The sequence below is a fragment of the Microcaecilia unicolor genome, chromosome 12 (assembly GCF_901765095.1).
Source record: "Microcaecilia unicolor chromosome 12, aMicUni1.1, whole genome shotgun sequence".
Classification (NCBI taxonomy): Eukaryota; Metazoa; Chordata; class Amphibia; order Gymnophiona; family Siphonopidae; genus Microcaecilia; species Microcaecilia unicolor.
In genome coordinates, this window is record NC_044042.1 from 65,097,353 (window position 1) to 65,113,113 (window position 15,761).

General features: G+C 41.6%; 1 protein-coding gene across 4 annotated transcripts in view; it reads left to right on the forward strand.

Annotated features, from left to right (window-relative positions):
• Positions 1–23: 23 nt before the first annotated feature.
• Positions 24–15,761, forward strand: part of LOC115481498 — a 31,437-nt gene continuing 15,699 nt past the window's right edge. The window contains exons 1-4 of one of the 4 annotated variants that reach the window (XM_030220680.1): positions 24–92; positions 585–655; positions 975–1,258; positions 1,380–1,984. In XM_030220680.1, coding sequence (XP_030076540.1) covers positions 1,041–1,258; positions 1,380–1,984 — 823 coding nt within the window. In that variant the 5' untranslated portion in view covers positions 24–92; positions 585–655; positions 975–1,040. Of the gene's footprint in view, positions 146–514; positions 656–974; positions 1,259–1,379; positions 1,985–15,761 lie in introns of those variants that run through there. The other 3 variants (XM_030220683.1, XM_030220681.1, XM_030220682.1) reach the window with 3 other exon arrangements.

Genomic DNA, 15,761 nt, shown 5'->3' on the forward strand with positions numbered 1-15,761 from the left:
ATCTTGGTCTTCCAATGACGAGAGACGAGCGTGAGCAGTGACCAGGAAATGCTGTCAGAGGTGTAAACAAGCACATGGATGTTTTATTAAAGGTGTAGTGACCGGGAGAGCTTGGGAGAGCAGCACTGGGGTGTTTGTATCAGAAGTAAACGAAAGTCTTTGGCAGTTATTGCATTGGGAATTATAATGCAAATCATCGCACAGTTGATGAGATCACGATTTTCATACTATCGTATCTTCCTGCACTACAACGTCATCGTTCTGCAATATTTGATTGGGGGGGGGGGGGGGCGCATTTGAGCTTGTGGGGCTCAGAGGGTTTGAGGAGTGAGGGGTGGTTTTGGATGCTCAGATCGTTCCATATCGTTAAGAGTACAGTAGATCCAGTGTTGCTTTTGCCTCATTGCATATTTGGTTCTTAGGTGCAAGTGTACAAATTCAGGGCTGGCCCACTCTGTCACAGATGATTCTGAAACAATCTGGGGAGCCTAATCAAAGTAGCACTGGAATAATATTTATCTTAATTTCATTTTTGTTTCTTGCTCTGTATTGGATTTTTACTGCTGTCTCTTTCCTCCTTACAGATGTGATTTTTTGCTGTAGGTGACTTTTAATTAGTATACAGAAGGATTTAATTGTTGCGTTCTTCATAAAGGTATTTAGAAATACTTTGAATATATTTTTTATTGCTGCTAATTTAACAAAATCAGCTCTGAACATGGGGTACTTGAAAGAGGTTGAACATCATAACAAACATTGGAGGTCTTTTACTAAAGATTAGCACATGTTATCTGCAGCAGGGCCCATAGGGATAAAATGGGTCCTGTGGCAGATAACTTGAGCTAATCATTAGCAAAAGACCCCCATTGTTATTACAGCATTTATGACTGTTTCTACAGTTTATTGGGTGGGATGATATGTGTTATACTTCCACTGGTCTGTATTTTCTCTGGCATTCACTCTCTCTCCTGCAGATTGTGCTTCCTGTCTCATTGTGTGTTCTGCAGGTGTCAGATTGCATGGCAAGACCATAAGTACTAATGTTTGATGGTGTGTGTGACATGCATGCTCTGCAGAGTCAGAATCTGAGAATGGAGCAAGAGGTGGGTGCTGAAGAGCAGTCGGAGAGTCGCCAGCAGTATGAGATGATGAGCAATGGACTAGAGGGAGATATCTTGTGTAATGCTAGCTTTCAGCCACACCATGACTTGGATCTTTTAGATTCCCCAAGACACGCAGCCTCCTTAGAATGTGTCAAGTAAGGAAAAACATTTATCATTATAGTATATTAGAAAAAAGATAATTTGTTCAAAATTCTGGTTATTCACAGGATGAGAAGTGAAGTAGCTGACATTCACTGTTGACTGGTTTGATTGCAGTGGACAACCCCAAGTGGTTCTGCCTATCCTGGGAAGGACCAACCACCACCTGCTGAACAGTAAAGAAGAAATGAGCAAGGCCAGGAAACGGCAGAAGACATCCAGTTTCAGCTTCCCTTTCCCTCAAGAAATAAACGGGCAGGAACTCCAGAGCTCAGCTGTTAACAATGGGTGTCACCGAGACAGGGCACGCCTAAGCAGGGCTCATCCTGGACTGTCATTGGCATATAGCAGTCTCCATGAGTGCAATCATCAGAGCTTGGAGGCACCTGAGACCACAGGCCTAGAATATACCCCCAGGGATGGCTTCCAGTGGAGTGGTCATGCTGGCAGCAACAGCTGTAGGAGCAGAGTTACTGAGCTATATGCAGAACTAGTAAAAGAACTAGAGTTACAGGTGACTGAGCTACAGAGGCTGCTGGCATCTCGAGAAGAGATATCTGTGCAGCAGGACCGGAGGATCAAACGACTCGAGTTGGAAAACCAGCAGCTGAAAAGCCAACTCCAGAGCCTAGAGGAGCAGAATGACCTCCTGTCCAGCAGGAGCAGTGCTGATAAAAGTGCATGTGGGAGGCTGCTGCTGGATTCCAAGCACAGCTCTGTCGGTAACAGAATACTTTCACTCTCTTGTCTAACAGCCTGTTGGAATTGTGTACATGATGTTGATTTTAGAGAGTATGTGGGAACTAAAGAATGAAAAGAAATAGCAACCTATATAAAAATAACCTGGAGAAATCTTTTAACCTTGCTTTATATACATTATCATTAAAAACGATCATGGGTCCTGATAATTTAATAATAGGAGTGAGAAGGTGCGACTGGTGTTTCCACTGTGATGAAAGATGCAAATTCTGCTGTAAGATATGTTGAGGGCTGTTGATGTCACTCCATCTGGTTAAAACAGCAGTGGGCCTTCCCCCTCATTTTGTAACAGGGCGCTTAAATTTACATGCCACTTGTGTGCGTAAATTCATAGAATACTGCCATCCGTGCAGACAAGTGCACACTTCCATGTGCACATAGCAGTATGACACCTAAATACTGTTCTGTAATTATGTGCTAAACTGCCATAGTGCATAGTTGTCAGAGAGGCATGAGCATGGGTGAGGCATCCACTTTCACCTGTAACTTACAGAATACTGTAATTATATGTGTAACGGCCTCATTTAGGAATGACACACAATAAACCAGGGTACTTAAGCCAAGACATGTTTGGAGGATATATGCTGAAAAATCCCGTAATCTCTACAATAAAATATCCCAAAGGCTCTATAATGGAATATTATTCACTCAACTTTACAATAAGATCTTCCCACATATGTGTGTATATAATTAGATAACCACAAAAAAGTAATCAAAGCCCAAACCGGCTAGAATGTAGGAATATAGCGAAAAATCGCTGCACACCCTTTGTGTAGGAGGAAAAGAGGCCTTAGTCAATGCCGTAGCTGATAGAATAGCCGTTTGTAGCCAGTATTAAGACTGCATTGCATTATATCAGCTACGGCATTGACTGAGGCGCCTTTTAGTGGTTATTTAGTGAGAGCTATCAGCAAGTGATCTTTTTCTTCAGTAATTTGTTTGATATCATTGTATATAATTCGAGCAAAAGCAGTACAAAGAATCTTTCTAAGAGAAATTCTCAGAGTAATAACTCACCCAAGCAGGGTTACCCACAACTAGCAGGAAAATGCCCCTAGAGGGCGGATAAGTTTCTCAATCACTGAATTTCTCTTCAAGCACCCTAAGGGGCTCATTTTCAAAGCTCTTGGATTTTAAAAAGTTCCATAGTAACACCTCCATGTACCCCAATATTCCTTCCATTATAGAACCTTTGGGATAATTTCTTGGTTTAAGTACTCTGGCTTAGTATTGTTGTGTTGTTTGAATACTGGTGGTTATTTTAGGAATTTTGTAATCATTTTGGAATAAGTCAGTTTGTGGAATTTGTTCTTGCTATGTAAATATTTGTGTGTAGCTGGAAGGGTGAGTTTCTCAGGGTAATATCGCCAAATGGTTAGTTTTGCATCTTGCATGAGAGGAATGACTTTCACTGATAAGCTAGGGTTTGTTGGGTCTGATCAAAGTCTCTCATATTTACTGCTAGTGCGCTTCTTAATTTTGCATTGTACCAAAGAGTACAGGCAACATGAAAGTGCACTTGGAAGTTCTTTCTAATGAAGCTAGTGGTACCCATTACAAATTGGGATACTTGCGTATCTTCCTGCCACGTTTTTAGTGTCTGATTGCATCTCTTGGTATTTGAAGATCTTGGCACTGACTTTTCTTCTGTTCATATGTGTTTCTCCTTTACCACTATGCCCTTTTTTTTTCCATTGAGCTATTTATCAACATGGATGGGAATGTCTCAGGTGATCACAATCTCTTTCTCCTCTACAAGTTTCCTAGGGTTGTGATCTCGGTGTTTTTCTGGTGCAGTGGATGTTATAGTATGTACAGTTTCCAGTGGATGAGATGTGCTTCCTTATTGTGCCTTTCAGTGTACAGACTTTTGACATCAGCATATCACACCCAGTGATGAGGTGTGCAACTATATTTTAGTCGACTGATGTTGTTATGGATGATTGGAGACTGTATAATAGCAACTGTATACATATTTATTACTGTAAGACCCACATTGTCTTCAGCTCTTGGGATGTGCAGTCTCAGCATACATTAGATCTTACAGATTGCATGATAGGCATAGAGAAGTTTTTTTGTTTATAAATCCAAACTTTCAAGATCCTTTTGGGGCCAGTCTACAGTTCCAAAGCTATTTGAGAGTACAGGCATTGCAGGCTGCATGATGGCTTGTATCTTATTCGGTACTGTAAAAACACTTTCCAGTATCAGTTTCAGTCTCCTTTGCTGATCTTTTCTGTCCGTGATTTGTGCTGGATTATTGCAGTTTAATCTGCTAGATATTTATACATGCCTTCTTGCTCAATTTATATTGCACTCTTCTGTTAGAGAGATGTTTTTAGCTTTGCTGAGTTTTCCTTAAGGAAAGTTACTTTAGTACTTTTGTCCAGGCCAAACGTCATCCTGGGGTCTTCTGAAAACCTTTTCAGTATTCAAAGTTGTTTTACTAAGTGACAATCACAGGAACTGTAAAGTTTAAAGTTTCAAATCATCTATAAACAGTAGCTGTGTTGCAGTGTTATGCGGTATCATGTTACAAGTAACGCATTACTGTAATTAATTTTTTCTAGTAATTAACTAAGCATTTAACTACTTATTAACTGTAGTAATGGCATTACTATAATTAATTACTTTGAAGTGGTAACAACGCAATGAGGATTACAATTTGCATTACTGCCTCCACTCCCGATTCCGGCATCGCTTCCTCCACTCTGGTCCCCACCCCGGTCCAGTCATCTCTGACTCCCTGCAAGCCCCCCCCCCCTCCAAACCTGCCTTAGATCATCAGTAGTGGCAGTGCTCCACTCAAGCTGTCTCCAGCCGACCTGTGGTGTCTTTCCTCTGCCAGATCCCACCCTTTTGATGTGATTTCCTGTTTTCGACAGGCAGGATGTGCCATGCCATTTCTGGCGCTACAAGAATAATTTTATTTTTGTAGCGCCATTGTTTCCCCGCCGGGTTAGTTCAGGAGCCCTTACTGCCACCTCTGGGTGGCGGTAAGTGCTTCGCCCTGAAATGGCTGCATGGTGCTTCACGGCCATTTCTTTAAAAAAAACGGCCTTTTACCCGCTGTGGTAAAAGGGGGCCTCAGCACGCGTCAAAAACATGCCACAGCTTAATAAAAGGACCCCTGAGTTACTATGTTTAAGCAAGATATGGCATTTACTAGAACAGAAGAGTCTACTAGCTTTAGCATGAACTAAGATCAGGACCAAGAAGCTACCAAAAAAACTTTCCAGTTCTCTATCGCAATAGTCTGAAGGCCCAAAAAAACAGTCTCTAATATATCTTAATTGACAGGCCACACCATACGCATGTAAATCTAGTAATCCAGTGCCCCCTTCCCTCCTCAACCCCCTTCCTTCCTCAACCCCCTTCCCTCCTCAACCCCCTTCCCTCCTCAACAATTGCAGATGATGCAAGCTCAATCTAGGCTTCTTTCCTCCCCAAATGAACATTCTGAGTATCTTATTCCACTTTTGAAAATCTGCTTGCTCTGAGATTAGGGGAAGGTGTTACAATTACAGTTAGTTCACTTATAGCCCACCAATACCGATAAAACAGTTCATAGTGGATTACAACTAAGAACCTAGAACCAAGTAGATCTAGGAAGTACAAATAAATCTATTATAATTATTGGGAATGAACATAGTCAATTTTAACAAAGTAGGGATCCAATTCTAACAATAATAATTATAATCTATTTCCTCTTCACATATTTATTAAAAAGAAGGGTCTTCAGTCCCTTCTTAAAATGATTGTAAGTAGTCAGGTGCCTCAATCCAGTAAAAAGAGAGTTCCAAAGAGTAGCAGCTTGATAAGCAAATAGACTAGTAAATATCTTTTTAGATGTATTCCTCTAGAACTAGGAAATGAGAAAAAAGATGAGCTTCGTGTATTATAAAATTGACCTATGATAGAATAATTAACTAAAGAAAGCGTGTATCGGGGAATCGAGCCTTGAACAATTTTAACAATAAATTACCCATTTTAAATAATACCCTTGTTTCTATCGGAAGCCAGTGCAACTTGATAAAACACAGTGTAATACTTTCTGATTTCTTAAGAGAAAAGATTAACCATGCTGCCACATTCTGTACTGTCTGCATTTTTCTCAACAGCCATTTTGGCAGACCTAAATATACAATGTTATAATAATTTAATTTAGTAAGAATCAAGGATTGCACCACTAATTTAAATAGTTCTTCGGGTAAGTATTTACATATGCGTCTTAACTTCCTCATTATTCAAAAAGATGATCGAACCAATGAATTAACTTGAGGTTTCATTGATAATTTGTCACCCAGTATAATTCCCCAAATCTTAATACAGCGTTCTAAATTATAGGTTAATTTATTAACAGTAAACTTTATCTCCTTTGTTTGGTTCTGTGATGACCTGACCAGAAGAAATTTTTTGTTTTTTTGCTTATTCAGTTTAAGATAATGAGTTGATATCCAGTCAGTAACAATGGAGAAACAATGAGATATGGTATGATATGTATCCTTTAAATCCTCAATAACTGGGATGAGAAGAGTTATATCATCCATGTATATGTAGACTGCTTATCCTTCATTCTCCAAAAGTCTACCAAAAGATGACAACAGTACATTAAACAACACTGGGGATAGGGGAGATCCCTGGGGCACACCTGATGGTACTAACCATGTATCAGAGCATACTCCTTGCATCTTGACCTGATAAGATCTACTAGACAGAAATTCCCTAAACCACATATTCCAAAACATTCCAGAACTTCTAAAAGTACTACATGATCAACTAAATCAAACGCACTGGAAAGATCCAGCTACACAACACAAGCTTTTTGATCTTTACTCATAATTTGTTTAATCTGATTTGTAAGTGTCACTAACAAGGTCTCTGTGCTGTGATCAGCACGGAAGCCAAACTGCAAAATATGCAATAATTCAAACTGGTCTAAGTAAGCAACTAGTTAGTTTGTCACTACAGCGCCCATTATTTTTGCAAAATACAGTATTGAAGCCACAGGTCTATAATTGGTAGTGTCACACTTAGATAATGATAATTTTTTTAGTATAGGTGTAAAGATTATCTTAGAAAAGTCCTTAGAAAAGGTACCCATCATTAAAAAATTATCAATCCACTTGCATAGGACATCTTTAAATGGCTTAGGCATTATTTTCATTAGATATGTAGGACAATTATCCACATGGCAATGGAATTTCGAGAAGTTAGAACATAGGACATCCACATCCTCTACAGACACCCTAGAAAAAGGGTTCCAACATCGATCGGTTGGCCAACCATCATTACAAATAGAGATATCCCTTACTGTCTGTATAATCTCAATCTCATCATGCAGTTCCTTATAAAGCGTCTGTATTTTCATTTGACAATACTGAGCGAATTGATTTGCAGTCAGAGGGATCTCTCCAGATTTAGTACAAATATATGTCGTCTCCATCAAACTATTCACTGTTTGAAAAGGTTTGCTCACCACTGAAATATCTCTATTAATAATACGTGAATAATACTTCTTGGCATTAATAATAGCTTTCTTATGATATTAATAGCCTTCCTCCAGTTTGATTTATTTTTATGTTTTCTTTCTTTTCCGAACTCTCTCTTGTAACCTACATTTCTGTTTTAATTTAAGTAAACTTGCTGTATACCATTTATTATTTATTTTCCTAAGTTTCTTTTCATAAGTAGGGGCTCGTTGGTCCAGTATGATCAGACTATTTCTATTCCAGTTATTCAACCAAGAAATCTGATTAATCTCCAGTGCTGGAGTTTGTGAAACAATTTCTTTCCAGAACTGTATTTGATCAATTTTTTGCCTATGTGATCTTATTACTGGCGGGGATGTTAATGTCTTCATAGCTCTAACTGAAGATGTTAGCCAATTAACAGTAAATTATTTTTTTATTTTTTGTTACATTTGTACCCTGCGCTTTCCCACTCATGGCAGGCTCAATGCGGCTTACATGAGGCAATGGAGGGTTAAGTGACTTGCCCAGAGTCACAAGGAGCTGCCTGTGCCTGAAGTGGAAATCGAACTCAGTTCCTCAGTCCCCCAGGACCAAAGTCAACCACCCTAACCACTAGGTCACTCCTCCACTCTAAATGATACTAGAAAGTGATCTGACCAAAGCGATACATCCATTTTGGTAAAATAATCATTTTAAGCAGTTGTATCCTAACCTACCGTGATATTGGTAGATCACGCCATTTTCTAAGTTTCCAAGTTTTTTTTATTTCAGTCTTGCTATCCTACAAGTCATAATAAAATATCTACGTGGCTTATAATTCTAAAAAATTGAGAGGAAGAAAGAAGAAAATGGGAAGAGCAGTAAGGGGAGAGAGAAACGGAACTACAATACAAAATAGAAAAGAGGGTTATAGGTGGCGACAGAGAGGAGGGCAATATATCTGTATTGACTTACTAGTCCACAGGCTGACCCCTTGGGCAATTTTATGCAAATGCAAAAGCATCTTCAAAAAGAAACATTTTAAGATCCTTTTTAAATTTAACTAATGTGATTTACAATCTAAGATAAAGCGGTATTGCATTCTATAAGGTGCGGCCTACAACTAAAAAAAAAAACTGACTCGCATGTCATCTCATGTCTGATATGGCAAAAAGATGGCACCACTACAGAGACTCTGCGTCTCTGTCAACAATAGAACCACGTTAATGGACTATCACCTAGAGAGACAGCGAGGGATATATAACCCTGAATATTTTAAGTGATCACCTGCCCATCTGAGTGGAAATGAGCCCGGCCATCTTTGTTCCAAGCCTTTCGTTAGACACAAGGCCTCTGATTTATGTGCATTAATCCACAATCCTGACACATGGCCAAATCATTTAGCAATTTCAAGGCTCGGTGTAAGGAAAGCTGTGGCTGTGTAAACATAGTAAGCAGATCATCAGCAAAAAGAGCTAATTTCACTTCACCATTACCAATAGGAGTGCCCCTGATATCAGGGTCACTTAATATCAGAGCCAAAGGTTCAATGCACAACACAAAAGGGTCGGGGATAAAGGACAACCTTGCCTAGTGCTGCGAGTGATACTAAAAGGTGAAGAAAAACCTCCCGTTAACTAAAATATAAGCCATAGGCTCAGTGTACGATAATTGAATCCACTTTAGTTCTGTAAACCCAAAACGACGCAACACTTCCCAAAGATATGGCCATGAAACAGTATCAGAAGCTTTTTCTATATCAAAACTTACCAAAATGGCCTTCAGCATCTTAGTTTGCACTGTTTGTAATACATACAAATTGCGGACATTGGATACTGCATTACGTCCCTTGTCAAAGCTCACTTGATGGGAGGCCACTACACAAGGTACTATATCCAGAAACCTATTTGCCAACACTTTAGCCAATAATTTCACATCCGTATTAAGGAGCGAAATAGGCCTGTAAGAATTAGTGAGTTGCGGGTCCCTATTTGGTTTTGGTGTAGAGCATACCCTTCTGAAAAGCCCCCTTGCATATTGTAATTCCCCCATGTCCAGAGGAGCAGTTAGTAAAGCCAAATCTTCCTCTATTAAAGCAGGTAAATTTATATTAGCAAAGAAAGAATCATAATCTCTCCCTCCCTGGTCCTGAGCTGTATATAAAGTCTTATAGCAATTATGAAACGTTTGACAAATTTGTTTATTCAACCATTATTCCAGCATTACATCAGTACAGTAATGGCTAGAAACACACTGAAAGCAATATTTCAATTCACTTAGTACAGTTTATAACTTTTTCCATTTTCACTTCCTTTCACTTTTGTTCCACTACCCATTAACGCATCCCCCTATTCCCTCTTCCCACTATCCCACACTGCCCTTCCTCTCAGACCAAATACGTAACTCTGTATCTCACACAGCAAGAGCTCACTATCCAGCTTATAATCAAAAGTGATCGCCGGCCATTTCCCGACACAAATCGGGAGATGGACGGCGATCTTGGAAAAGCAGCGAAATCGGTATAATCGAAAGCTGCGTTTTTGACAGCATCGCCGCTTTCCCGTCGCCTTGCCGGCGAAAGTTCAAAGGGGCGTGTCGCCGGCTAAGCGAAGGCGGGACATGGGCGGGCGTGGGCGTGGCTACCAGATGGCCGGCTTTCGCTGATAATGGAAAAAAAAAACCGGCGATTAGCAGTATTTCGCCGGGTTTACTTGGTCCTTTTATTTTCACGACCAAGCCTCAAAAAGGTGCCCCAACTGACCAGATGACCACCGGAGGGAATGGGGGATGACCTCCCCATACTCCCCCAGTGGTCACCAACCCCCTCCCACACTAAAAAAATAAAATTAAAAACCTTTTTTGCCAGCCTGTATGCCAGCCTCCAATGCCGTACCCACCTCCATGACGGCAGAATGTGTTCTATCCTCCGACAGCCATTCCCTGGTTGTGATGTGGCTCTCGGGTGAGTGTGACACCTTTTCTGTTAGGTGCACTGCAGAGTCACATCAGCAATGCATTGTGGTGGGTGTAGGGTACTGGGCTGTACTCTCATGGTGCTTTTCCCCCTGCTAACTGGGTCAGAGTGTGCCCTGTTTTACTTCCGTTAGTCCATGAGGTAGTGGCCATGTTTGTAAGCCAGTTTTAGATCCCTTTCATGTGTTAGCCACGTTAGATAACTTAGTTCTTACCTTGGATGTGGCTGAAAAGAGGGCATTGTACACCATTCTGCCAGCTCTGACCTACTGCTAATCTCAGTACCAGGAAGACTCTTTGCCAGTGGGGCACAACCTCTGATCTGCAGTTCTTCTTACCTACAAATGCACTCAGTCTGCCGCCCTTCACTACCTTTCTACCCTCATCTCCCCTTACGTTCCCACCCGTAACCTCCGTTCACAGGACAAATCCCTCCTCTCAGTACCCTTCTCCACCACCGCCAACTCCAGGCTCCGCTCATTCTGCCTTGCCTCACCCTATGCTTGGAACAACCTTCCTGAGCCCTTACGCCAAGCCCCCTCCCTGCCCATCTTCAAGTCTTTGCTTAAAGCCCACCTCTTCAATGCTGCGTTCAGCACCTAACTCTTTCAGGAAATCCAGACTGCCCCAATTTGACTGCCCCTTTTGGACTGATTGTTCACTTGTCTTTTAGATTGTAAGCTCCTTGAGCAGGGACCGTCCCTCTATGTTAAATTGTACAGCGCTGCGTAACCCTAGTAGCGCTTTAGAAATGTTAAGTAGTAGTAGTAGTAGTGAGTAAACGTGCTTATTCAAATAAAGGACTTTTTCAAAGAGATTAGTCTTCAGGTGTCAACTGGTGTGGCAAGCTTATACAGCAGCAACAAGTCCTGTCCCTGGAGCACTTTTAGTGGGTACTGCAGTGCACTTAAGGCAGGCGGACCCAGACCCATCCCCCCCCTACCTGTAACACTTGTGCTGGTAATGGGAGCCCTCCAAAACCCACTGTACCCCCATGTCTAGGGTGCCCAATTGGTGTCCTGGCATGTCAGGGGGACCAGTGCGCTACAAATGCTGGCTCCTCCCACAACCAAATGGCTTGGATTTCGCCGGGTTGGAGATGGCCGACATTTTTTTCCATTATCGCTGAAAAACAAAACCGGCCATCTCAAACCCAGCGACATCCAAGGCATTTGGCCGGTCTAAACCGTATTATATAAAAAAAAGATGGCCGGCCATCTTTTTGATAATATGGTTCCGGCCAGCTGTTGCGCCACCGCCAAAATAGATCGCCGGCGCCGTTCGATTATTCCCCTCTATGTAAACTAGGGATTAGAGACATAAAAGATGGATCCCACACCTTCAAAAATGCATACATTGCATGCTTCCCTGTGTGCAAGGCTGATATTCTTTCCATCCTCAGTAATTCATGCATCTGGTTTCTCCATAAGGCTAAATTAGGTGGTGCTTCTGAAACCCACTGTCTCAGGATAGACCTTCTAGCTATTAGACATGCCTTCCTAACAGCCTGCACCAGAGCCTAATGTTATTTCTTCCTCCATGTCCAGCAAATCCACCTCTGGCTTCATTCCTATGCTGACCCTCACAAATGGTGCCAAGAAGCTCCCCCTCCCCCATTACCTCCCAATACTGCTTTATTGTTGAGCAATTCCAGATACAATGCAGAAAGGTTCTCTCAGGGTCATTACCCTTCTTACACACCACAGGGATGCATGTTTAGCCTGTGCAGGCTTTTAAAATGTACTTCTCTCAACTGCACACTCTACTAATTCTTTGCCCTAGGCCACCCCTGTTTGAAAGTCCTCCTCTGATAGTTCAGTACTCAAATCTCTTGACCATTTGTCTACTTTGTCTTTAAAGGGGGAGAGATCTATATTCCTTCATAAATCTTCTGCAGCATCTTGCTTTTAATCCCTTTTCCAATTCCTCCGCTGGCCACACCTTGTTACATTCTGTGGGGCCCATTCTTGTTTCCCAATAAGAATTTCAAATAATGCCCTGTCTGTAAATAGGAGAACCTGCCATTCTCTTGCAACTTCCTTAGATGTTCATTGTTACTTCTCCTTCTTCTAAAATGTTTCACAAATTGTATTCCTCTTTTCACCCATTTTGTAAATTGCAAACCTATTTCTGGAGAAGATCGTTTATTCCCTTGCAATAATAAATACATTGAACACGCTGGAGATTAGTTAAAATGTTTGCACATGATTCCCCAGACCTGCTGTACTGACTTAAACAACAAGTTATTGGCCCTGTTTACTAAGCCGCGCTGTAGGCACGCTAATGATTTTAGCATGCACTAACACTAGAGACACTAGCGTGTCTTAATAAACAGGGCCCTACATTTGGAAGCATTTCTGCTTTAACATATAAGTGCATTTACTCTACCGCTCCCCAGTACCTCTCCACTCTTGTCTCTCCCTACGCCCCCCCTCGGGTACTCCGTTCTGTGGATAAATCTCTTTTGTCTGTCCCCTTCTCCTGTACTGCTAATTCCAGACTCCATTCCTTTTATCTTGCTGCGCCTCACGCCTGGAATAGACTTCCCAAGCCTGTACCTCTAGCCCCGTCTTTGGCCGTTTTCAAATCCAGGCTAAAAGCCCACCTCTTTAACGCCTCTTTTGACTCCTAACCACTACTCACTTGCCCTTTACCCTTTTATCCCGTTACCTCTTAGTTGTTCTGTCTGTTTGCCTGTCCTATTTAGATTGTGAGCTCTTTATGCAGGGACTGTCTTTTCATGTATGGTGTACAGCGCTGCATATGCCTTGTAGAAGTGATAAGTAGTAGTAGTAACATGCACCGCATAGAGCTAGCTATAAAGTTTCACCAGCAGTCCTTCCATCTCTACATCAAATAATTTTTACGTTTATTTATTGAATTTTACTAATACATATTCAAGCAAAACAAATTGCACAGACTATTCCATGGAATCTCTATCTTGATTATTGTATTTAAAACTGCCTAAACCTAGGCAAAGTACCACAAAACATACATCATTATAAAACTATATATAATTTATGCATAAGCAATCATTAAAAACAATTTACTGCATGCTTATCAGAATATATAGAATAAACTCAAATAACATAATAATAATAAGAAAATATATATCCAGACAATCTTCCATGCACATCAAAGTCCACAATAATTGAGAGAGATTAATTCCAAATATCCAAGGAAAAAGAAAAGAAATAAAGGGCAAAAGAGAGGGTCAGTCACTGCAAGAATTTGATTTCAATCACAGGTTGCATCTCCTCCCCTAGATCTTTCGATCTGCTTGGAAGCAATAAACGCCAGTAGTTGTGAAGGTTAAAAACAATTAAAAAAAACGTATTTCACAGACTTGTACTTAAGTAGAAAACATGAAAAAGAACCTCTGGAGGAAAAACAAGCTCTAAGATAGACCATGGAGAGGGGTCTACTATACCAAATCTTAGAAGAAAAAAAATCTCTCTGTTTCTTCTGCATTTTCCTAATTACATCAGGGAAGATGCCAATCTTATAATCTAACCCCCCTGTTTTACATAGCCACCGTGCGGCTTTGTAAAAAGGGGGGGGGGGGGGTAAGAAACTGTTATCCCGGTGTTTAAAATACATTCTTATAAACTGATCTTGATCCAAACTCAGGGCTAAAGTAATCAACAACGTGACTGGAGTAACCACTCAAAGTCGGAGGTTTCTAATATAGCAGCTATATCCAAAACATCAAATTGAGCTTCCTGATCCATAGTTTCTCCCTGCTTCTTTTTACCAGTAGTCTTAGGAGGAATTTGTAAAACCCCAGTCAGGGAGTGACCTTAATGGTAATCTAGGACAATTAATAATTCAAAGATTATACTGTCTTATGGCATTATCAAGTGTCTCAACGTTTTTGAAAAATTTGTATTATCAAAACAAGATAGCAAATCAATATCAACAATCAAGCATCTCAGCTTTATTCCTTAAACCTATTTTTAATCAAACTGGACTCCGGAATGAGGCAGTCTAGATTTTAGCAGATCCCAACGAATATTTAGTACCTTGAACTTCTTCCTTATGATTCATGCCCCGTTGCTCAGACTCCTTCACTTTAATATTAACCTGATATAAATGTGTCAGTGCCTGGCCAAGATCAAAGATAGCTTGCCAAGAAAAACTTTCTGGGCACTGCAGAAACAATCGACCAGGAAAAAACATGGTAATTCCAATCAACCTGAACCATGTGGCGTTCCATTCTGTACTGAAAGAGCAGGATCCAACCATGGGCTTGGCGCAGTTGACAGAGATTTTGACATCTTCATGGGGGCTTGTCCCCCAGAATCGCTGCTTATCATATCAGAAGGTTGACATGGTATGCTGGTTCTCATTCTAGTGACTTTCTCTTGATTTACACCTTCGACAACCCTTCTGGTATTTGTAGGTGCATATCATCAGCTGAGCTGGGGGAACATGATCTTCTGGGCTCAATGCGATTCCATGCTGGGTGAGAGTACCAGTCCATCTGTCTTTAATGGCTTGATAGTTGGCCCCACACTAGAGGATGTTTCCTGCGGTCCCAAGCAGTAAACAGATTGCTACTGGTTCAGTCCAATGGATCAGAGTAAACATGGGGCTCTGAGGGATAAACTCTGATTCCTTGTCATCAACAGCAGATGAATCCATTAACTGATGGGTTGTATCCGCCTACCAGCAGGTGGAGATAGAGAGCACTGAAAAACCACAGTGACCTTGGATGGCTAGCCCCTTCTGCCTTCAGTATATCTCTATCTCCCAGCAGGTGTGGACATAGCTTGATCAGCTCCTGGAATTGTGCCTGGGGTGGCTCCTGTTCTTTGCCAGTAGAGCGGGGGTGTTGTGGCTGGTGGTGCCCACTTTGAAGGCATACTTGGTTTTGTTCCCTGTCCCTCTGGTGCTGCCTGCCTCCAACTTTCCTCACAGTGTAAAAAAAAAGGGCGTGCTTTTACAGCGTGGCTGTTCTGAGGCTTTCTCCAGAGATTCTGGTTCAGTGCAGCTTGACCGGAGCTCGTTGACTCAGTCTTCTGAGGTGAGAGTGGTGCCCAGCTCCTCCGGGGAGGTTCCCGTGGACTGCGTTATGTGAGGGGTAAGTTTTGGTGCAAAGCCGCCATTTTATTTCTATATTTCAGTCCAGTCGGGCGATGGCTGCTGAAGGCGTTAAGCGCTGCTCCTGATGTGGTAAATAAAGGCCAGCAGCGGGGCTTTGCAGTACGTGCTCCTTAGACGCTCGTGCTAGTACGGGCATGGAGAGCGGTGATTCTTCCCGCTCGTTGGAGCTGGCAGCGGGCGCCATTTTGGAAGCGCCGTGTATCTCGAC